The 24,165-nt window shown below is 41.0% G+C and overlaps 1 protein-coding gene across 7 annotated transcripts in view; it reads left to right on the top strand.

Moving 5' to 3' along the window:
- LOC135934953 (proton channel OtopLc-like) overlaps positions 1-24,165 on the top strand; it is a 62,255-nt gene that overhangs the window by 33,204 nt on the left and 4,886 nt on the right. For 4 of the 7 annotated variants that reach the window (XM_065476949.1, XM_065476948.1, XM_065476946.1 and 1 more), the window contains exons 2-7: positions 1,764-1,948; positions 6,946-7,046; positions 17,209-17,323; positions 18,141-18,341; positions 20,075-20,182; positions 21,518-21,695. In XM_065476949.1, the coding sequence (XP_065333021.1) occupies positions 1,826-1,948; positions 6,946-7,046; positions 17,209-17,323; positions 18,141-18,341; positions 20,075-20,182; positions 21,518-21,695 (826 nt within the window). In that variant the 5' untranslated portion in view covers positions 1,764-1,825. Of the gene's footprint in view, positions 1-1,763; positions 1,949-6,945; positions 7,047-11,035; positions 11,399-17,208; positions 17,324-18,140; positions 18,342-20,074; positions 20,183-21,517; positions 21,696-24,165 lie in introns of those variants that run through there. The other 3 variants (XM_065476947.1, XM_065476951.1, XM_065476952.1) reach the window with 3 other exon arrangements.

Raw genomic sequence — 24,165 nt, 5'->3', positions numbered from 1 at the left:
CGCTCGCTCGCCATTGTGCCCCGCCGAAAAGGCAGCTCGTTATTCAAACCGAGCCAAAAGCTTAGAAGGTGTAATTACCAGCACAATGACAGCGGTTTAAAATTAAGAGGCTTGAATTTCAAGCAGATTCGGCGATTTTCTTTGTATCGATCTTCGTTTATCGAATTTGCTGCATTGACTATGTGGAATTTTGCGCGCTCATCAAATTTCCCTATCGAGGGGCGTGCATTGCTTATTCTTGCGGCGTCGGTTGACGAGAGAACTCGTCAGACACGTCTGCCTTTATTTGAACTCGCTTCCGTCCCCCAAAGCAAAAAGGGTCCCGCGGAGTATCGTCTTGCAAATAATGCCAGGTCTCCCTCAACGAGGCCATTCAAAGAGGTCCACACATGGTAAACTTTCTGTCATTTTTATCTCCATTACAGGCAACTCTGGGAGGGCAAATTTCGCTCTGTAGCATTTGAAATATAAGTATTACAGCTCGTTTAAGAGTTTATTTGAAATATTTTTAAAACCAATAGTTTTTCAGGAATTAATAAAAATCACACTTTTGTTTTCAGCCCGTTTTAGGGTTTCTTGCAGAGTTAGTTAGTTTAGAGCAGAATATTTTATTTTATTTTAGTTAGACATGGGGTCGAATTGATTGAAATTCCATAATTCAAATTGATTTAAAATCTATAATTGCTTTTTAGCATGAATTCCAGAAAAACTATTCTTTGAGCGACAGTTTATGGACAAAACTAGTATTCTTAATTTCTAATTGACTGGCTCTCATTTTCAACGAAATGATTTCCAGTGAGGCTTAGGTGGTTGTATCAAGAGGTGCAGCCATGAAACTAATAGCACCAAAAGTGTCTAGAAGTGGATTTTTACATCAGGGCAACAATTATATTAAAAATTAATAAAATTTCTTGCTTCAATAAGCAGATAATCGAACTGATAATTTTAAAAATTGTGCTCTACAATTTATATTCAAATTTTTCCATTTTCTCCAAAATTTAGAGCGCAGGATCACATTTTCTTGGCAGATTTCGATTCCTCTCGTTGAGATCTATCCAAGGGTGTGAAACAATTTTTCGGGAAACAATTTTTTGTGGAATAAAACATGATTTCCATTTGGGAGACAGGCCCTTGCCATTTGAAAACAATGTTAACTTTTCAGCCAATTTCTCAAAATAATAATGTAATACTTAAGTCCGTTTCAGCTTTGATTAAAACTTAATTGATTTGTTAAATCCTCATTAATATTATACACCAGTTGTATATGCCCTTAGTGTTTGAAGCAGCCAACAGATGGCGCCACCGTATACTTTCGTAATAAATTTTATTTTAAGGCACTTCCGCTGCGATTTCAGTCTCAATTCTGTCTCTGTGCGTTCTATACTTTATATGCTTTCTTTTGACGTGTTGAAAACCAAAATCAGTCCAGCTATTCGCCGTAGAAACGTTGGAAAAGGTTTTATAATTCAAAAAATCCTTTTTCATAATTATCTGGTGTTTGGCTTAACCGATTTTGGTTTTCAGCACGTCAAAAGAAAGTATATTAAGCGAAGAACGCACAGTGACAGGATTGAGTCTGAAATCGCAGCGAAACTTCCTTAAAAACAAATTTATTACGAAAGTATATACGGCGGTGCCATCTGTTGGCGGCTTTGAACACTAAGAGCTTATGCAACAGGCGAATTCCATCCATCCGCACCTGCCGCAATGCACCCGCATTTTTTTAAATTTGTCAAATCATGTTGTGTGATTTTTGTCCTCAGGAACCCTCGAGCCGCCGGCCACAGTTGGCACCTCTTCGTCGACCGCGCCGAGCAACGCCACGATGCAGCACTATCCGTACCTGCAGGAGATGAAGGAGCGGCTGCTCCTTAATCCAGGCGACGCAGACCCCAACGACCCCGATATCATGGACAAGCCGGAACAGGTGATGGATACGGTCATCAAGGTGAGAGCGCCCCATGCAAACTGCTTGGTTGGTTGGTTGTTGCCTCCCCAGACCAGCTGCTGACATGACCCCCGAGTTGGTCGCCGCAACTGCTGCTCTCTTCTAAATATCTTTCCGCATAAATATATCTATTTCTCAACTCTCATGATGTCATGAAATACAAAACAAAAGACCTTAAAATGATTGGAGTACTCTGACAGCACACAAACACGCCTCACACTGCATGCGATATATCAATTCTTCAATTAAAATAAAACACCGATAGACTTTAAATAAAATTAAAATAGAAGGACATTTTACCGGAATTCCTGATTATCTGAGGGTTTGATGCCTCTGTTTGCTGACGGGAGAAGATCGAAAATAATCTGTTCAACGGTAATGACGTCTAATAATTGAACAAAAAAATGGTCAGCTCCTGTGATTGATATTTAGGCCTTTTTCAACGATCTTTAAAGATTTTGAATTTCCCGCCAGACTTTTCAGTGGCCATATTTGCTCATAATGGGCAATTGAATGCTGGCCCGATTGAAATTCAAATTTTGTTTTCAATTGCTACAAATTTTACAGTTAAAAAGTTATGTTTAACGCCGCCAACAGATTGCGCCACTGTTAATTTACGATTTCTACAGGTACTTCTAATTTGATTTACCAAGATTTCAGTGCATTCTAAAAAGAAATCATTTGAATTAATAAATATGAAATCAATTCATCCAATCGTGGTAAAAACGAAATTGAGCACGGATTATTCTCTTTATTGTTTTTAAATTATACAATTTGATAAAAAAAAATTGTTACCATACTTTTGTTTCGAATTTTTCAAATTGTAATATTTAAAAAACTGGTAGTGGTCTGACTTCAATATTACCGCAGGAAAAAAAGGAAAGTAAATAGACGTCAACTTAGCCACCGAGTTTGCAAAACACTCGAGCTGTATCAAATTGCACGGCCTTCATCTTCTCAACCGAAAACATAAACACACGACGGTAAGAGGTGTTGAATTTCGCGTTATTTTCATACAACAAGAGAACGACTCAATCCGAACACCAGAAGGCCTCACTCGTTCCGTCAGCAGGCACGGCGTGAAATCCACGATGGCAAAGCGAAAAAATCAGCCCCCCACCCCGTCCCACGCCCTTCGACCCCCGGGCAACGCCGAGAAGGCGTAGAAATGCCTATATGCGAGCGTAAATGGATTATTAGCATTCTGCCAGCAGCGGCTCTCCGCCTCTCGATCGCGCCGACGGACGGGAAATCGGCTCAAAAATTAATTTGTGCGCCTCCGACCGCACACACGTACTCTCTTGAGTACGCCGAAATCGACGCTGGAATGGTGAATGCTGCTTTCCTCGATGTGTTGGCACCCTTTCCCGATCACTAGTGGCCCCACCCCGTTCTAGCATTTCCTTCCCTTCCGTCCGCATAGCTGCTGGAATGTGTTGTTACGCGCACAAAAGAGTACATTATGTCTGTGAAATGACGTGTGTCGCCTTTCAACACAGTCACCTCCAGCAGTTTATTTATTTACTTACTGTTAGAAGTAGCGAAAGCTTTGCCAGAGGTGAATGTCTTTAGCACTCGCCCTTTTCACCAGGTCAATGCGTACAGAATAAATATTTTTGAAGCAAAGGCTTAGAATAAATTCATTTAATTTTATTCTGTATATTTTTTATTTAACATAGTGGGGACCATGGAAAATTGATTAAATAAATTTGTCTCTCGTTGCGTTGGAAAATTAAAAAAAAAGTTATAAATATTTTGTTTAAAACGCATAGTGAATTAGGCTAAAAAATATTTTTCTAATAATATATTTTTACATATTTTAAATTTTATTATTTATAATACTTTATTAATTTATATTTTTTAATTTTAAAAATTAGAAATTTTAGCCTCTGCTCATCTGTTGTAAAAGATTAGTGCAAAAGACGCTATTCAAAAATATTTTAAATATGAGCATAAATCTATAAAATTTAGTCGGTTCATTCTTAAAATTAATATTTATCCACAAATGATGCATATATTTAATATTATGAATCCCAAAAGGACATCTCTAATTATGTAAAGAAGTCTGAGATAAAAAATTGAGCTGCCAATTAGGGGACAAAATCCTGCTCTTACTCCCTCAACCCTCGCGCTAAATGAAATTAATCCGCTTCTATAAAAAGAATTAGTGTCTTCTCTCCGCTTTCCCTCCGTCAACCCTCGATAATTAGTCAAACCACCCCTTGCGAAAGGCGACCATCAGTGTGTAGAAGCAGTGTTTTGTTTGCATCCGTCACTCTTCCAATCCACACATATATACATTTTCACATAAATATATTCTGGAAACGCTTCTTGTCAAACGCTTCTTGATATTTTTCCGTTGCGCAGTTTCGTTTGTTCTCGTTGTTATCTCGATATGGCTGCCGCATATTGTTCGGATTTTGACGCATGCAAGTGGAGCATCCAGCCGGACTGAATGCCAATCTTCCGTGTCCACTCTTATATCTTGCAGAAAAAACGATACAGGAGCACACGAACACGGATTGGCTCTCGAAATTCAATTTCCACAATTGTTTCATTCATTCAGGTACAAATACATGATGATTATTTCCTTTCTCTCTTGGTTCCATTTTCGACCATGCAAAAAGGCTGGGGGCCAACTTCTTGCTCCAAGTAAGGGGTTGCTCACTTGTGATGATTTTCATTATTCATTCCCTTTTATTGCTGTTGTGTTGATATCTATATTGTATTACCTGGACTGCGATTATTATCTCCTTTTATATATTGTGTGACGCTTCAGTAATCAGTATTTTGCCTATTGTCTATTGTACATCCTTTTAATTATTCGCCTTTGCAGCTTAGTTTTAAGAGTCAGCCACACGCTGTTCAAAAATGCTTCTTTTCAAATTATTCACTGATTGGTCTTAAACTCGTTCGTAATTTAAAAAGAAGCTTATTAGACTCGGACCTGGTTTATAGTAATTTTTAAAAAAAAAAAATCATCCATTTCCATATGTGCACTCTAGCTATTGTTGAGACAAAGTTGGTAATATAGTCTAGAATTTTTTAGAACGGGTTTTGGCGCCGTTCCGTAGAGTCGGATCAATACATAAACGTGAGAGTTTAGAGCATCTGTATAAAGTAGTTGTTGTCAAACAGAAAGGTGTGTGTTGGTTTAGATTTCGATCGACGCGTAGCGGGTAGGTAGGCAACACGTGCGGCGCGCTTGTGTGCCCGGTTGCCGCGCGCTCGAACAGAAGGCGCTCGCTCCTTTGCTCGCTCCTCCACAGATGGTGTGTCAACAAGCCGCGGGCACGCGCGTTTTCAAAGATCGACTCATTCGCTCCTTGCCAGCTTCCAGTGGTGGCTGAGCAAATTACGAGACTGTAATTTTCTAATGCAAAAAGGTCAATTGATGGCTTTCACTGTAACATTAACTGAAGTTTCATGTTGCAGCTTTATTTATTTGTTTAGTTTTGTTAAGAATTTTCCTACATCATACATTATGTATATTTATATAATTTATAAAATTGAGCACCAGCGTCCATCATACTCAGTTTACAATCTTGTAACCAATGTCATATTAGATATTGTTAAAGGATACATTTAAATACACCGTTAGAGAAATTATTACGCTTAATAATTATTAATTTTATTAAAGTAGGCAATGATTCATAAAAATATTAGTTATTTAATAAATTAAAACGAAATATTTTTAAAAAATCCTTATCAATGCAATTTTACATTGAAAAATAAATATCGAAGCAAAAATGCAACAGATGATTTGTTTTGACAAGTAAATTTTTCTAAATATATTATCTAGATTTTCAGATCAAGTTAGTTGAGTTATGCTTTTTTTATTTATTAAAAACGTGGATTTTCCCATTTAATAAAATAAAGTTTATTCCCCAAAAACCCAATTTTTTGTTTAGTTTTTGGCTCTACGCTTCTCAAAAATACTAAATTATACAACTTTGACCGTCTCACCCTTATATTTACTAATTAATTTCACCCCGTACTTCGTGGGGTGCGTTTTTAAGAAACCGTTTTGTGATAGGAAAGCGCGCTTAATGTTCAAATTAGGGTAATGAAACCTCAGGATGTCAAATTTGATTATATTTTGCGCTCTGAAGTAACCAATTTGGCAATTTAAGAAATCATAGAAAGAAAAATATGCCACGCATTTTCTGCAAAAACTTGTTTCTAACTTTTCTGAAATCCCCAAAGTTATTCAAGAAACTGCGAAACTGACATAAATCCCCTCTAATTATTTTTTAACAGACAGATTTTGAACACATTTTAATCTGTAGAAAATGCAAGACTATTCCCGGCTGTTTTGAAAATGGTTTTCCATATTTTTTTTTAATCTGCCAACCCTGAAAAATGGTTTTTCTCTTAAATTCTCATTTTAAATTTTTCACAGCTTGCAGAAAATACGACTTTGAATAAAAATTTTAAAAATTTGTCCACTCAAAAGACTTTTGTCAACTTAAATAAAAAAATCTACACGCAAAAATAGCAATTTGGCTTTCATATTAATTTTATTGCTTATCTCATCGGCCATAAATTGAATCATATTCTGCGCGAGACGGAAAAAGGCTTTTCCCTCGTTTATTTTTCCTCGTGCCTATCACGGTGGAGATTTCCGATGCTGGAGGCGCGCCAACACACTCTTTGATGTAGTCTAATGACCTTTAGATTGCGTGTGCCGCCCAAGACCTGTTGATCGATGCTCACTCACTCACTCGTTCGGCCGGCGTCACATTCCGCCCCGATAAATACACACCGATTTCTCCCTCTCCCCCTCCCCCGATGCGCACTTACAGGTGCACGCACGGGAAATCGGCCCTCGCTTCTCGCGATTGATCGATTCAGTAGCTAGATGCACCAGCTCTCTCTATTTGAAAAATTGAAGCTAATGCGGTCCAGACGAGTTTGCAGCTTCCAGGGTCGCAGACGTGCGCTGACGAGCGAGAGACGAGACGCGTGCTAATTTTGTTGATTCTCTCTGTGCGCAGTGCAACCCCGACGGATTCGGACAGCACACTTCGCCCACCCGCGCCGTTCTCTACCGCACCGGAAGGACCGACGACGGACCAATGCTGCCCAAAAACGCAAAGTGAGTCACGTTTTTATCTCCATTCTTATAAAGCGTCAAAAAGAAAATATAAAGAGGCCAGATGATAATTTCCTGTTACACCAATTAATTCGTAGAAAATTTTTATCCATTAAAATGGTTGGTAGGACTAATTTGGTGATTCGAAATTTGGTCTAACAAAGAGGACAGCGTGAAATTTTGAAATTCTGAACGGCGATGTAAGACGCTAAGTGAGATTAACACTTGCAATTTTTAAGATTTTAAACTTACTCTTTGAGAAAACTTGAAATATGATTTTAATTAAACTGTAAGCACAAAACCTAGGTGAAAGTGTTTCAGTAAATAATAAAATAAAGACAAGTTTTCGTCTTTTTTAATTTTTACTTATTACTTGCACAATGATTATCCATTTGAATCCATAGAGCTCAATAAATCTACATTTTTGCATGAATTTTCTTGGGAAGGATAAAATAAATAAATTTCATTATTTTCCATTTTTGCACATACTACATATATCATAAAAAACAACAGCGGACACATTAATATATAGTAAATCAACAAAATCAAAGATACATGAAAATTAATTAATGTGAAAATAAATTTAAATTTAATAAAATTACGAAAGGTAGTTGCTGCAATAAATTGTAGACATGGAGGCATTTTTAAAGCTCTTCATTTACGGTCAAACCGTGAAAGTGCAGCAGCAACCTGAGAAAGGGACGTGTTGACCAGTGGACCCATTGTTGCGAGGAAACAGGATAATTATTTTCTTATAACATTTTTTTTTGTTAAATGGTTGATTAGTAGGTTCAAATCTCATTTTGGTTAACACAAACGCCTTGAACACTAACTTTGTGCATAAAAAAAACAATAAAAATTAATATTGATCCGTCAATGACAAGCAATTTGAAGGAGTTAGTAAATTGCAAAAAAATAGATGTAAAAACTGGCAAAATCGTAACAATTTTTTATATTAGACCTTTCTATCATTTGAAGTTGGTAAAATTGCTCTCAATTGTGTTCGATTTTTCATTGGAAATACAGATAAAATTCACCCAAAAATAAACTTGTCAATTTGACCGTTTATTTAAACCCTTTCGTGTTCGAAGCCGCCAACAGATGGTGCCACCGTATACTTTGTAATAAATTAATTTTTAAGGCACTTCCGCTGCGATTTCAGATTCAATCCAGCCACTGTGGGTTCTTCACTTAAATGAAGTGTTGAAAATCAAAATCGGTTAAGCCAATCGCCGTAGAATCGTGAAAAACTATTTTTATAGAAATAAAAAGTCTTTTACAACGTTTCTACGGCGAATGGCTGGACTGATTTTGGATTTCAGCACGTCAAAAACAAGCACATTAAGTGAAGAACCCAATGTGACTGGATTGAATCTGAAATCGCAGCGGAAGTGCCTTAAAAATAAATTTTTAAGAACGTATATGGTGGCGCCATCTGTTGGAGGCTTCAATCACGAAGCGTTTATGCAACTGGAGAACGTCTTTTTGGCGGTCGACCAGCAACTAATTCCCGCCAATTTTTGTGCAGTCTAGCAGCTACTCCAGCGCATTTTTTGCGATGTGATCCTGCGTCAAAAGATCACAAGAAGCTTCTCCATGCCAATAGGCGATGTAAATTTTGCCCAGCGGGTCGAGTCGCAGTAATTATCATTGAGTGGAAACTGTGCAAGCTGCGTGTGCTGCAACTGAACACCGTCATTCATTCATTCATGTGTGCGCGAGGAACTCTAGTCTTTCGGCCGCTCAATTAACCGAAGGTCGCTTGCCAAAAGGTCAATGGTACGCGCTGGAGGAATTGGAAACTGCTGCAGTTAATAATTCCAATTCCATCTCAGTGGGCTGGGCGCAGGGCAGGGCAGAGCAGAGCAGCGGCCAGCCGAGCGTGATGTCAAAAAACAGTCGGCGTAATTACGAGCGGCCGATTATTGCACAATGCCTCGATGGCTCGGCGCGGGCGGACAATGCGAAGCGACGACCAAGGGCGCTCGCGTGCTGACCCAACTAACTCGAAACGCGCTGCCTGCGTGCACACTTTATACACACACACACACACACACACACCGCCAGGACGCACAAGCACGCGGCATCGCCAGATGCATATTCGCTCCACTTCAAATCATCATTGATCGATCTCAACTCAGCGTTGACTTGAATGAGCAAGGACATTCTGTGAAAAAGTCGTTATTGCTTTGTTAAAAATCTTCCTTTTGTTTTTTGGCCTCTAAAAAGATTTCCCTTCCAATAGACTCATTGAGAATTGTTAGGCCATTGACCCTTTTTTGTTGTTGCAAAAATCCGTAGAAGGCAAATAAATGTGAATTTATCTATTCAAAACATGAAGCTCTCTGGTTTATAAAAGACGCTTTAAAACAGACTGTGCAAGGACAATGTTATTATATTCTTGACCTGCCTGCTAGGCAAAACCGACTGTTGAACCAAAATGCAGACATAAATTTATAGTTTTAATTTTGAAACTTTTTATTTAAGAGTTTTTAAGGTTTTGCACAGCCCTGTAAATAAATTTTTGAAAAAATTTCCCGTACTCATTTAAATTTTCGTTCTAAAGGAATATTAAATGGCCCCAAAAATCGTCAGAATCAACCTTTTCTATTCACAAACCGAATAAAATAAACTTTTTTCCAAATATTCAACTGAAAAACGTGTTGGACAATAAAATTTTAAAGGCTACAATGTATACTAATTAATATTTCAGAACAATGATTAACATTGTTTAGCATTGTTGCCTCCAAAATTACTTGTGCAACGCAGCAACAATTGGCATTTAAAAAACGTGCCATGGAAAAAAAGTTAAGCAATGATCAAAGACCAGATTTTGCCAATTTTCAAGAAAAAATTGCTCAGATCGACCATGTTTTGTCGTGTAAATACTTTAATTTAATCAGAATTATTGTTCTCGATGCATTTTCTAATGCAAATTGATTAACTATGCCTGCTCGGCTTTATTTGTATATAAATTATGACGTTCTAAAATAGAGGAATAGAAGAAATAACAATAGCCTAATAATCATCGATTGATTTGTTTATCATCATTATAATGAGAGAGAGCGATAATTTCAAATACTTTATTTTTTTAGTTTGAAAATACAAATTTATATTGATATAATTTAGTTAATTACCACACATATTCTTTTAAACTAAAATGTAATATAATAAAATAGAAGTAAATATTTTATTTTAATGTTTTTGTCTGTACGAGAATAAAAGTTAATTTAAAAATACCTTTAATTCTGAGTTTTGCATTTTTAGCAGTAGCAAAAATTTACTTTTTGACAAAGACAAACGAGATAAAAATCCGAATTTTAATAAAATTGTCGTCAGCTGATCCATCAAAAATTGCTGGTGTAGAAGTTGGACGTGGCTTGGACTGAAAATCTGTGCCACCAGTGCGAGAGTGTAATCTTAAAATTGGAGCGAAAGTGCTAAAACAGGGAAAGCGCGTGCGTCTCGCCGAGCATCAGCAGCAGCACCGTGCAGACTCGGCCGGCAGACGCGACCCAGAACGAAAACAAAAGCGCCGGGGGGCGCAGGGGCGCACGGGAAGTGTGCCAAAGTGCGGCGATTCGGCCCACAGAATGCAATAAAGAGCAGCGAATTCGGCGGCACGCTGCCGAGGGGGTGGGCAGACGGGCGGGCGGGCAAACGGGAGGGTGGCTTGTGGGGTGCAAGGGATGCAGCCGCGTTGCCAGGGGTGCATGGGGGCGCAAGGCGTGGCACTATCGAGCGTGCGAGGGTGATCGATACAACATCTCACTGTCAGTGCCGGCTCCGCACGCGAGATGGCTCCGGGGTGCCCCCCGTCGGGGCCCTCGGGCCCCCGGCCGGGCCCCCGGGGGCCCCGGAGGCGGCCCCCTTTGGGGGCCGGGGGGCGGAGGGCCGCGGCCCGGGCGGCTGCGGGCTGCACCGGCCGCGGCCAATGGGCGGCTGCGGCGGCGTCACGTGACCGGGCCTGGTCCAGGATCTGTGAGACGGGCGCGGAGGCAGGGCACCCATTCCGAGCGAGCAGGCTGCGGGCGGCGGACCGACACGCCGAGGCCCGCTGTGACTGAGAGAGAAAGAGAGTGAGTGAGTGTGTGCGGCTGCTGGCTTGACCCGTTCGGCAGCCGTTGCGTCGTCGCCTGCCTGCACGGCATGGGCAAGAAGAAAAACCCCGAGATCCGCGTTGCCACGGTGGAGATGGAGAGAGGACAGAGCGAGATGGCCACCCTGCCCGCCGGCGGCGTCGTCGGCGGCGGCGGCGGCGGCCACAGGGGCGTCGGCACCAGCGACGAGGCCCCGGAGAAGCACAACGACACCAACCGCGAGATGGAGGAGCGCCTCGAGTCGCCGCCCAAAAGGTTTGCAGACCCTCCGGACCACCGGCCCGCCGGCCGGCCGGCGCCAATCGATCTCTGCCCGGCCGAAAAGCCGCTAATTACACGCTCATTGCATTTTTCACTCGCGGTTTGTACGGTCGATGCAGCTCAACGGACCAGAAAGGAAAATTAATGAACACTTCGCTCTTAAACACACTCGGTCGGGTTAGCACGGAAAAACGTGTCCACGAACTCCACGCCTTGACATTGTTATAATCCAGCACAATTTTCACTCTGATCCGACCCTTTTAAGACCCTACTCACACGATAAAAAAAATCAGAAACCAATATTGAACATTTTTACAATCAATAAACAACAACCTCAGCAGCCAATTAGGTGAAAAATTGACGTTGCATTCCGGCGAGAGACAAGTGCCTTTACACACAGAGTACAGCGAGCTGCTCTCCCGGGTATCGATTATGCGATTCAAGTTCTGGTCCCGGCACACTATTAACTCTCGAGATCGTCCCGCATCTTATTCCAGCAGCCGAGCGACGGAAGCTGCTGCTGCTGCCTCTGCTGCGCTTGAACCGAGGAAAAATAAATGCACTGCTTTATTAAAACAGAAGCCGTGTCGAAACACAAACAGCGCCGACCGCAGACAGTGTTGGAGCTTCCCTCCGCGCCTTTTCTCGCCACCCCCGGACTACAAAGGGGATGGGAAACGTGATATCGGCCAATTTCGCTGCTCTACTCGACTGCAAAGTCGACCTCTAGCGGCTTTGGAATGCGCATTCCGATATTTCTGTCGAAATTAAAATCGATAAAAAACACAAGACTTCTGAAGGAAATGTTTTATATCTATACCTTTTATCCTTCAAAAAATTTTCTACAGTGGTTTTCTCTGACAATAAAATTTTTTTTAATATTTACCTCTAATATTCTGAATGAAGCGTAAATCATAAGATTTTATGCAAAAAAATTAAAAAAGCTTAGACATTAGTTTGATTTAAATTTTCTTCGTGATAAATTCCTTTCCAAAATTTTTAATTTAAAGAGGCAGTCTGAAAAAAGCTCAGAGAATTTAAAAATTAATTATTACATGAAAGTTGAATCGTCAATGAAGCAAAATGATCAATAAATTAAAATAATTTTTTACTTTGTGACTAGTTTTAAGTGTATTTATTCAATTAAACGCTTTAAACCACCACTTTCCTGACTCTTTGATCTAGTTTAGCTCCATAAAGATAAATGCAGGAAGTTAACAACTCATATGAAAGCGTTATCTAGATAAACCAAATGCGAAAAGTTTCGGTTATTTGCAGAACTTTTCGGAAAACAACTCCCACATTATTTTCTTCAATTTGCCAAACCCTCATTCAGCAGATTAACGCAACTTCTTCATCAAATTAACCACATTAACATCTTCTGCTCTTGCCTAATCTGCGTTGGTTGCATAATTCAGCTCACGCACGAAGGCAATTTGCCGCTGTTTCCCCGGAATTGTCTCATCCAAATTCAACTAATTGCTTCAATCCCGAACGAGACGCCGCCCGGCCCCATTTTTCAGCCGGACCCATTACAAACGAGATCGCTTTTTTATGTGCGTCTGCACTGTGCAGTTGATCTAACGATTAAGAGCTGCTCGTGATAGTCCGCAGAAATGTTTTGACGGCCGCCTTACGCGATTCATCAAAATTCGCGGCTGGCCACTTGACTTTCAGTCAAGAAAAAAAGTCCGAGGGGAGTCTGCCGGCGTCAAGGGGCCAATTTTCACACCTCGCAGACGGAATTTTTTTTCCTCCCCGGCACGGCACTTGTCTGGAAATTATGCGGTCGTTGACGCGCAGACTCGTTTCCGAAAAACATGAAGCTTAACTTCCAGCGACAAATTGCACTAATGGAGCCGCTCCATTATTCCAAATAATACTGTCGATCGCCTGCTGCTGGCGTGGCTAATTACACGCCGTAGTCATGCATATTACAAAAGTGGCCGGCCAGTTGCTGGTGCTGCTGCTGCTGCTGCTGCTGCTGCGCGGTCGCCATGCACATCCTCATTTCGGCAAATTTATCGCACAGACCAAGCACATGACCGCTCATTAATTTTTCAATTGCGACAGGAACAATTTGCATGATCCTCAAGGGTGCCGGCTAGAGAGCAAAGTTGGGCCCGGGCTTCGCCATGAAATATTCGCCGAATGAAGGCTGGAAAATTAAATCGGTCTGCCCAAATGAAGGGTTTTTACCCCCATGAGAGAAAAATAAAGAGAATCCCAAATTAAATGAGAGAAATTTGGAAGGAAGTAAATTTCTCTTTAATTTGCCGTCAAGGCCAATTTTTCCACAGTTTGGAACAGTTGAGAAAAAATTTGCTATCAGGTGACGATCTCAAGACTCTAAAGATCATTATTTTAATGTTTCTATATTCCGTTTTTTCGCACGTTTAAATTTTGTTAACATATTTTTTCTCATTTTCTTACGTCTGAAAACCCTCGGAATTAATGCAGCAAATTTCAGACCGCGTCTTACTATTCAAATATTTATAAAACAATTAGCATCAACAGAAAATACTATATCAACCTTCAAATTGCAATTAGACCCGTTCTTGCTTTCTGCATAAAATACCGCGTTAATTCAAGTAATTAAATCTGTTAACTTGACACCCTGCTGAAAATCAAACTCCGCTCATTAGCGTCAGAGAACAATCAGCAGCTCTGTTCGATGCGTAATTCAATCACGAGGTTTTCTATCGCCAATTTTACACTCTCATTTTCCGCTTTCCTTGCGAAAGAAAATCTCGAGAAATGGCGTCATTCATGCGAGCGAACGCCCACGCTTATCTCCTGTTCGCACTCTTTTTTCCGAATCGATCCGAGTCAAAATCGATTTTTCAGCAAACAAACTCTGCTGCGAGTGTGGAGACAAAGCGTCCCGCGTCGAGCATTTTTCATCAGCACTGCTCCGTGTTTTGGTCCGATCTTGCAATTAAAAGAGTGAAAGAGGAGCTGCCATGCCAGTGCAGTCGCGCAGTGTCAATTGGCAGACGGTCGAGTCCCTCTCGTTCTTCTGCCACTGAATGAATGGCGAGCCATTGTGAGCCGCCAAATGCTATTATTCCGGCTGTCGCTGCTTGTTTTCCGGTTTCTCCAACCACTCCGTCGAATGCATACAAACGAGTCTGCTTTACGAGTGCGCAATTGAGGAAATAATGTGCGTTCTTTTTTAAGAGAGGCGTTAATCGGCGCAAGGTATGCAACGCGCGCGACATCCAAGTCCACCTGGATGCAGACTTTGTAATCGATATAATCTCTTCATCTGCTCCATTAATTTTAAACTGTTTGACTAATCAATTTTTAACATTTCCACTGATTTTAAAGGATTTTTTTACTTATTTCCTTCAGGATTAATTGATTTCTAAAGCTGTACAGTAATTTATTTTTGGGCTTTTTGAAGTTCTCTAAAAATAGGCAACGAGCTAAAGTTTTTCCTGGTTGCCGTTAAATCGGCTTAAAAGTTTGCATGCTATCAAGCGGCGAGCACTGTCTCTCTATTGTAAAATCACGATTTATTTCGCCAGGAAGGAAATTTATCATAATTCGAGGGATCAATTTTAAGAGAAAAATCATCGACAAACCAGCGGGGAACCAGATGTGCGATAAAATTGGTTCCCACTGCGCAGATTCAAGATGGCGTCTGAATGTGGGAAACAAACAGCTCTCTTTGGATTCCCGTAGAAGTGTCAAGAGTTTGTTTTTACGATCCAAAATACACAATTAGTACAAGTATGCAAATTGTGTCAGAATTTTAACTAAAACTTGGTTCTTTTCGCGCATTTTCACGTGATCGTTTTTCGCGCCATACTCCACCAGACGCCATATCTGCGCGAAGCACAAATCTGGACCCCACTGCGACAAACCTTTTAATTTTTTTAAAAATATTTGGCAAATTCAGAAACTGACCTGTTACTCGGACTCTTTTTATTATTGTACCTAGCTAATTTTATCTGTACCACCCCTTTTAAAAATGGTATCCGTTTAATTTAACCGTAACTAGGGGTTTGAAGCGAAGATTTTTTAAAACTTTGTTTCACTAATTGTTCTAACATCTGTTTAAAATTCAAAGCTCGAGACTGCACTACTAATTATTTAAATTAAACACAGTGAACGATTTATTTGATGTTTCAGAATTGCAATTAAAATTGAAAAGCTTCGAATTCCGACTGAGCAGACACTTTCGCGTTCGCGGCGTCTGGCACCGTTTTGAATGCGGCCTTAATTGCATATTCACGTTCGTTGCTTATTCACAATTCGCAGGAACAATCAGCAAGCAGGCCCGGAGTAATTAAATTCTGTGTTCTATTAGGGTGCATTGCATGGCGAGCGCATCCTGTATGTGCTGTGCGCGCGATACACTAATGACAAGGCAGCACAAATTGCCCTTCGGAGCCGGAGAATCAAGTAACGAGTGAGCCCGGCCGCGCGCCGGTTTTGGTCTCTTTGACTCTGACTGTACTGCATTTAAGCACGTGACCGCCAGCGTGTATGTGTGTGTACGGCCGATCTCAGATGCAGCCGAGATAATATTTTATGTTCTGTGCGTACACATAATTGAATTTATGGCCGCCCCGCCGCCGCAAAGATGAAGGCCCGGCTTAAAGATGCGTGCGTACACACTCACTCACTCACTTTTTGCTCCTCTGATTTGTCAGCCGGTCGAGGAGCTGCGTGCTGCTTTGGAGCGTGGATTCGAGTCGTAAAATTAATGCCAGAGCCTGCTGTTGCTGTTGCCGCGCGCGTTTGTTTTGCTTTGTTATTGAGGAGAACGAACGTTAGCGCAGAAAATGGTTATGGCCGTGTTTATTTATGCTGCCTTTCTCACGCTTTTTGCCAGGGTGAAAATGTTGAATGTAAAGCGTCGCATATTTATTTGAAGCTAAACAACGGAGTTTAAATATAATTCTTTGAAAATGTGGGTGGAAAAAACTATATAAGAATTGTTCAACGAGTAATTTTACGATATAAAAATATCTTGGATCTTGGATTCCTACTCAGAAGAATAATATTTATATTTTTATCTACAGTTGGTAATGTTTAAATTTGTAAAGCAAACAGAGCTGCTTCATTTTGATCTAATTTAAACTATATTTTTTAATTTACCGCAGTAAACAACACGTTTTTTTATAATTTTAGTTACTACTTTAGTAAATAAAATAAGTTTTTAACTATAATAAAATTGTGTTTCTTTGAAAAGTGAATTTTTTTATATTAAATTTTACAAAATTGTAGCATTACATGAATTTTTCTGTTTATAAACATTCTTGTATAGATGAAAATTTAATTTGAATTCTTTATGTTATAAACGTATTAATGAATATTACACAATAGACAATTTATTGTTACTAAATTTCAATATAAATGCTTCCAGCTCTTGTGTGTGTACTTTAATATCACGTTGAGACATTAATATCTCTTAATGTGCCAAAAATTTGGGTCTAACTATGAGTAACCCGTCGAGGAATTAAGAAAAGTAAGAGGCCCCGCGTCCCTCGAGTTTAAAATGAACCTCCCGAGCATCACTCGTCGAGCCGATCCAAATCCGAATCCCTCCGTCGTGTTAAGTGATTCAAAGCCACCCACGATTGCACAGACACGGACGATTATTACAGTTAGTTATAGGGACAGACGCGGATACTCCAATAAACAGCAGCGTTTTCCACACACTCACACACGTGCGTCGGTCACTTTTCCGGTGCGTCGACCTCTTTCTTGAGTGAGTGTGTGTGTGACTTGGAGGCGTTAATTTTCCGAGCACGCACCGACTGAAATTAACGGCAGGTGGTCTCTCGTTGCAGGACGTCGCTGTTCATCGTCATGAGTTTCATCTACGCCAAACTGCTGGTGGTGGTGTGCATCGCCTTCCAGATCTCAGAAGTGGTCACCCACAATGTGCCGCTGCACTACTACGAGGTGAGTGAGAAGCGATCGATATTTTTTACATACATATACACACCCTCCGAGGCGAATCCGTCGGGATCTCGAGAACGCCGGCGAAAAAATTCCATCACGCTGATGGGGTTAGCTTTCCTCGGCAAGGATTTGCGCCGCATGGGACGCGCTCAGTGCCTCTTTCCCCAATTGATTTCCCAGCAAAAGGGTTTCCTTGCTAATGCTCATCAAAAATTCAGGCCATTTTCGTTTTCAAAAGGGATTAGTTGAGAGGCGGCATCCTCAAACGGGTTGTTTTTTACGACGTCTTGTCGGTCAGACAGGCAAGATGGCGGCTTCATGTGCGCTTGTAAGCCAGGTTTAATTGCTTTTAAGGCGATTTATTATGAAAATCGATTATAATATTCAATCAGAATCATGTATTGAGTGTGTTTAGCTGTAAAAATTGAATTAATACCCGTGAATAATAGAAACTAAATAGCCCATCATTTATTCCAAGTTTAAATATTACAATTTATGAGTTAACATCTGCACAATTTTAAAAAGTAATTTGTGCTTTTACCAGAAATATTATCGAAGGTTGGAAAAGGTAAAATTTACCCAGAAAGTCAACCCCAAAGCTTGCGTGCTAGTATTAAGCACTGTTCTTCCTTTAGAAAAAAACGATTATTTATTTCATGCACCTCATAAATTCGCAAACCGTCAGATAAATCAAAATCAAGTGAAAAAACACTGACACGCCGTTAAATTTTTCGAGAAATAAGAAAAAATCGGAATTTTTGATTTGATTTTTTCCATTATTTTAAAAAGTTAATATTTGTTCTTCATCATTTGCCAGGCATTCTTCACGTACCTGTACAGCGCGAGTATCCTGTACCTTCTGTACGTGTTCTGCTACCTTCTCACGGGTAACGGACGTCCCGAGAGGCGACCACCTCCCAAGAAGAAGAAGGAAAAGAAGGAGAAGAAGAAGGACAAGGTAGTCGAGGATGCCTCCTCCCCTTCGCAGGCCCAGAAGAATAAGGGTGCCCTGTTCCAGGTGAGTGCGGCGTCTCTCCGCTGCATTTTAAAAATTATTGTTGTTGCATTTTATGCACTCGCTCTGTGCTTGCCCGTCGTGTTTATTATATATATATGGCCCCTGTAGCAAGAGAGGGAAAAAGACTGGACCGACGCAAAAAAAAAATAAATACAAAAATGACAGCCTAGAAAACTTGATTAGGGTTGTCATAGTTTCCTGGATAGGAAACAGCTCGGAGGCACACAAGAAGATTCCGAAGAATTTTTATGACAAAAAACTGACGCCCTTTTCCTCCTTTTTTGCTCCTGAACCCTGTCTAATCGAGCTGTAATTGTCACGTTGAGAGGAAAACAAGAAAATATACGTCTTTTTAGCCCTGCAAATAATATAATTGAAGAAGCACGTCTCGCGAGTTTGGCCTTTTGCCAGAAGCAGGTGCGTGCTTTGCAACAATCCTTGTGTGCGTGTGCTGTCCCTCGTGAAATTCTTTTGTGCGACGCCAAAGAAGTGTCTCACATCTCGTCGAGCTGCCCCCGTGCAATTCCTCGCTGCCCTTGTGTTTGAATGAGTCGACATCGTTATTTCGCCCGAGGAAATAATGCCCGGCTCGAGTGTGTCTCTGTCTCATCCGCACTCTCGGTTCCGGGGTTGCCATCAATCTCGCCTTTCGTAATTCGCGTTCGCGGTTTGAAACAAAAATAATCGCGATAACGACGCGTATAGTACGCTAAGACACTTTGGCCACCCCTGCTGCACCCTCTCCCCGCCCCCGGAAACAAAAGAGCTTTTAAGTCTGAGCGTTTTTACTTTTGTTCGCGCATTTTTCGTGTAATGGCCCCTTGCTTGACGTTATTATTTTGAAATGGTGTAAACGGATGCAATTTAAATGAAGTGCTGACGACGCTTTTCCTGACATCAAAAGAATGAAATTGCTTTGCTTCAATGTGTAGCGGAAATAGGTTTAAATTGAATGCAGATCCGTTAATATTTTTTGTTATTTGAAGAAGAAAAATATAATAATAAATAGTGCGATCAAATGTTTTGGTTGGGGGCCTATTTGTAGTACAGAAGACACTTCCTTAAATGTTTTTCGGTAATTCACCAGTTGCAAAAAAGCCCCTTATAGTGTTATTTTCTTCCGATTTTAATGCACTTTCGCTGTGATTTAAGACTCAATCCTGCTTATATTAATTCTGCTCATAAAATGGTTTCTTTTGATGGGTTGAAAACAAAAATGAGTCCAGCCAATAGCCGTGGAAAGGTCGGAAAATATTTTTTATTTCCAAAAATGGTTGTTTACGTTTCTACGGCGATTGGCTAAACTGATTTTTCGCTTAAGCACATCAAGATAAATAATTTAAAGAACAGAATACATAGCAGTAGAATTGAGTCGTAAATTGCAGCGGAAGTGCCTTGCAATCGTAAGTTACAGGTGGCACCATCTGTTGGTGGATTCGTACATTATTATGGGCTTCATTGAAAAATCTTACAAAAATCGTCATTGCTTAATAAATCTGAGAACTGAAAACACGGGCACTTGTAATTCCATCGCAGCATCCATTTTTGGCATCATTCAAAAGAGTTAATTTTAAATAGTTTTGATTTAATTCGCTCATCCACCTTGATTGAATATACATATTTATATTTTCTCCTTTTGGTTTTGTGATTTTGACAATTCTGCTTATTTTCATTTCTGTTCTCTCCTCCTGTTCTTTTTGATTGGTTTCGCACCCACCTACCTACCTACTCAGCAAGAAAGCTACCCCCGCAAGAAGAAACACCAAATGCGGCAGCAGGCAGGGTCGTCCGCCTCGCCGCCCCCGGCAGCGACCGGGGGCGCGAGGAGCCCTGACGGCAGGGTGAGTTTCCGTCTCTGCATCCCCCGGGAGTGTCGCCACACGCGGTACACGACTCACGCACACACAAACACCTCACACACCCCCTCTGCTGGACGGAGGGCCGGATTTCCGCCGACTAATCTGCATCAAATCTGAATTAATCAACTGCGAGACGGCTCGTTAGTAATTAATTAGTCGCGACACGCACACTTTCTTCTCTCATCCCTCTATGTGTTTGCCACCCTTTGACATTTTGAAGCAGACAATTTGTGACTGTTAATTGGGTTTAGACTTTAGAGGAAGGGGTAGTTTTGTTAAACCAAATCGATGATAACGATCGGTGCCTCTTTGGCATTTACCGATCAATTTTAAAGGTCATGAATGTCGAAAAAATATATTTTCTACAAAATCTAGAAATTAAAAGTTCGTTAGGCACTGGAATTAATTCATTAATGAAATTCTGACAAAAGCTGGCCAAAAGTCACTGTTAAAATCTTCGCATCCTTTTCTTTGCCACCCTCAGCAGTGGTGACGTCACAATTTCTGACCACTTTCTCTAAGGCCGATTCAAAAAATTCCAACACTACGAAAAAGTATAATTTTTCAACGTTCATGTCCTTTAGTATTTGCATTAAATAGAATTTAAATATTTGTAGAGTACGTGACCCAGGGAATCAATGAATATTTCGTAGCAGCAACTTGCACCAGAGCAACACGAGATTTCCTCATTGGTCCTCGCTCTGCCTGTGCTCCTGTTTCTTCTTCTCTTTCTCTACTCCTTCTCTAGTGCTATCAAAACTGCATGGCGCGTGTATTATTGATAAGAGGCGCGCGCGTGCTGCAGCCCGAAAATATTTGCCGAGCATTAGGAACGAGAGAAAACGATGTTTGCACGGCCGAATTGGCTCTTTGGCGGTCGGTCTCTCACACCGCATCATCATCATCGCCATCCTGTGCCCTCTGCCTCTGCATTCAATTATGCATACGCGGGGGGCACCACACGAAACCCGTCCCGTCGAGCAACAACAATTTCTGCCGCGCAGTTTTCGAAATTGGCCCTCGCCTGCATAATGCATGAACACGAAATTTATGTGCTACAGTTTTAGCTGCTTTTGTCCACAAACGGAATGGCTTATATATAAATAAAAATTCAACTCCTCTCCGTTTTTGGACAAAATCCTAGCATGGCATGGCATTTTGTCTCTGTTTTAGTCAGCTTCAGTAACTACTGCTCCGCAGCCCCAGAAAATTTAATTCCCTTTTGATTTGTACATAAATAACTGCTATGTGTGCTGTGTGTGTGCCGAAGCGCGAACGAAAGGGGGAATGCAAATTGAATTCGTCGCGATGTTGCAGGGCCAGTTCGGCAAGGAGGGCAAGGAAGGCGTCGACTCGGGTAATGAGACCGGCGGGGCCACCAGCCCCCTGCAGGAAAAGGGAAGCAGCCACGACCTGCTCGAGAAGCCGCGCAAGAGGAAGACCTCTGAGAGCGACAATGGACACGGCTCCTTCTTCCTGCGCGTTGGTGCCATCGGTAAGTAGTGCCACGAGTGCCACTTCAAAATTATTTCTTTTGTTTATCGAGCTGACAGCACAACATTAACATTTATGAAGTCTAAAATTAACGAATTACTAAGCACAGTACGGATTAATTCAGGATTTAGTGCAGAGGAAACAATTAAATATCACGCTCTCAAACTGTAAAGCAGCTGTTTCTTCCCCTCAGGCCTCATTAGTAGTAATTTAACCCCGGAACAAAATGAATACCACACAATATTAGCTGTTGTTAATTTAGAATCAGCGATCGTTGTAAACGTTCGGCTTTTCTTATTGCTGAATAAAATAAAAAGAGGAAACAAGTGACGAAATTTGCCTCAAAATAATCTTTTTTTAATGAAAAGCTTCTTTCAAAGAGTTAACATTTAGATATATTTTTAATAAATTTTAATTGAAATCCCTGGTTTACCTATTTTTATTGACATACAAAAATAAATTCTAAGAGGATAAACAGGAAAATAAAACATTTTAAATGAGAAATTTCTAAACGATTGCAGAGCAAGTATTTGTTCAATGTATAATTTATCGTATTTATTTCTATAAAAATAATTGAATATTTTTTTTCTAAACGCAAAAGAAATTTTTTGCGCCGTCCATGTCCCTCAAAGGGCACTGAAAACAACGTTTTTGTACGCCGCGTGATAAATGAATCGGGTGTCAGCCTGATTGAGCCTCCCCGCAAGAATGGCAAGCGTTCTCTCGTTCTTTCATCTCTGGGACGACACTGCATTCTGCCTATTCAGCACCAGCACAGCAGTTCTAGGACAATTAAAAACTGGGTTACTCTCTCTAATTGCAGCGCTCGTTATTTTTTTGAACGGTGTTTGGGCTGCTGAAAACGAAAGCCGAGACACCCTTGCTTGCTCCATTCATTTTCAGTGACGTGCAGCTTTTTGCCTGAAATGTATGGCGTTTATTTTTTTTACCTTTGCCTCTGCTCTGGGAAGAACAAAAACGCCAGCGCTAAAATCCACTCGCGTGCTATTATTCTCAGGCGTGCTGCCTGTTTTCGTCCAAACACGGCTGCACTTTTTTCCCTTTTCTCTGGGAAAACAACCGGCTCCTCTCTTTTGTACGTGTTCTCGAGATGAAGGGACGCCGCCTTTATTCCGCGAGGGCCGCTTCCCCTCGCCTGAAAAAGCAACACACATTACACACGACCGTGCGCGAAGTAAAATTAGCTTTGCCGGGAGGTATATTAAATTATCAAGTCTCCGCCCGCCCGGCGAGCAGTAATTTCCACTGTGGCCACTTTGTTTTCGCGAAACGAGATTCACTGAGAGAAGAAAAATTATTCCAGGTGTTGAGGGCCGTTATTAAGCTTCAAGATTAATCATAAATTACTACCAGTGAGATCATCAAACGCCTGTACAAACATTTCGGCCCCAGTGGTAATTACAGGTGTCGCACACGGAGAGTTGCTCACTCAGAGAGCGGCCCTCAGAAGGCCAAGAGAGCGTGAAATAGGCCTGTGAACCCTGGAATGGCTTAACAAAGCGAGCAGCTCCCCACCGGCATCGAGGTCTCGTCACTGGCAACCCTAATTTGTTGACAAACAGCCCCACACGGGCTCTGCGCCTCGCTCGATATTATTCAAGCCCTGAGAACCCACTCATATGTGAATTTTCAGCAAGAAATCCAGTAATTGGCACGCACGCCCCGCTTTTGTTCTCGACTTCATTTGCTTGCTCCTTTGTTGAAGGGGCCTGCTCTCGCGGAAATATGCGCCGAGACGAATTAATTACGCACTTTGCTAACTTCTACTCACCTGCCTGTGGGAGGGAGCAGGGTTGAAATCGTTTTCTCAGCACAATCAGATTGATCACAGGCCAACACGCGATTTGTACCCTTTCAACCCCACTGCTCTCAACCAGCTGCTCGGCTTTTATTTATTTCTAGAATGGCTTACGACTCAATTTCTTTTTATGTTACTGCTCTGGCTAGATTTGTTACTGCCATCTCGACGGGGAAAATAATTTGACATCCGAGAAATTGCCAAGAAAACAGCACTTTATAAATCAGTTAGGCAACCTGTGGGTACACAGGTGTCGTGCAGGTTGCATACATATTGGATTTTGTTTGTGAACAATTCGGTTTAAAAAATAAACCATTTAGGGCAAAGATTTTGATGAATAACGGCTGAGATTGAAAAGAAAGATTTAACAAAATTGGGCTGTTTGAACAAAATTATTCACATTTTATAAAAGGACTTTTCGAAAAGGCAATATAAAATACCAACTGGCTTCTACTTTCTACTCTCCCTCTAAATATTAAATGTTGAAGTTCAAGAGTTTGCCCTGTTTCTTTACCGCTTGCAAAATCAATATTTTTTCTTTTAATTCCGCGTCAAAGGCAGAGCAAACGGTCCTTTGCTCGTTGGAGTCGAAAGTGCGTCCACAGAGTGCGTGCACTGCTCGAGCCACCAGCATTTTAACACATCAATTTAT

This window comes from Cloeon dipterum, chromosome 2 (assembly GCF_949628265.1).
Source record: "Cloeon dipterum chromosome 2, ieCloDipt1.1, whole genome shotgun sequence".
Classification (NCBI taxonomy): Eukaryota; Metazoa; Arthropoda; class Insecta; order Ephemeroptera; family Baetidae; genus Cloeon; species Cloeon dipterum.
Note: the sequence above shows the minus strand (reverse complement) of the source record. Positions and strands in the feature narration are given on the sequence as shown.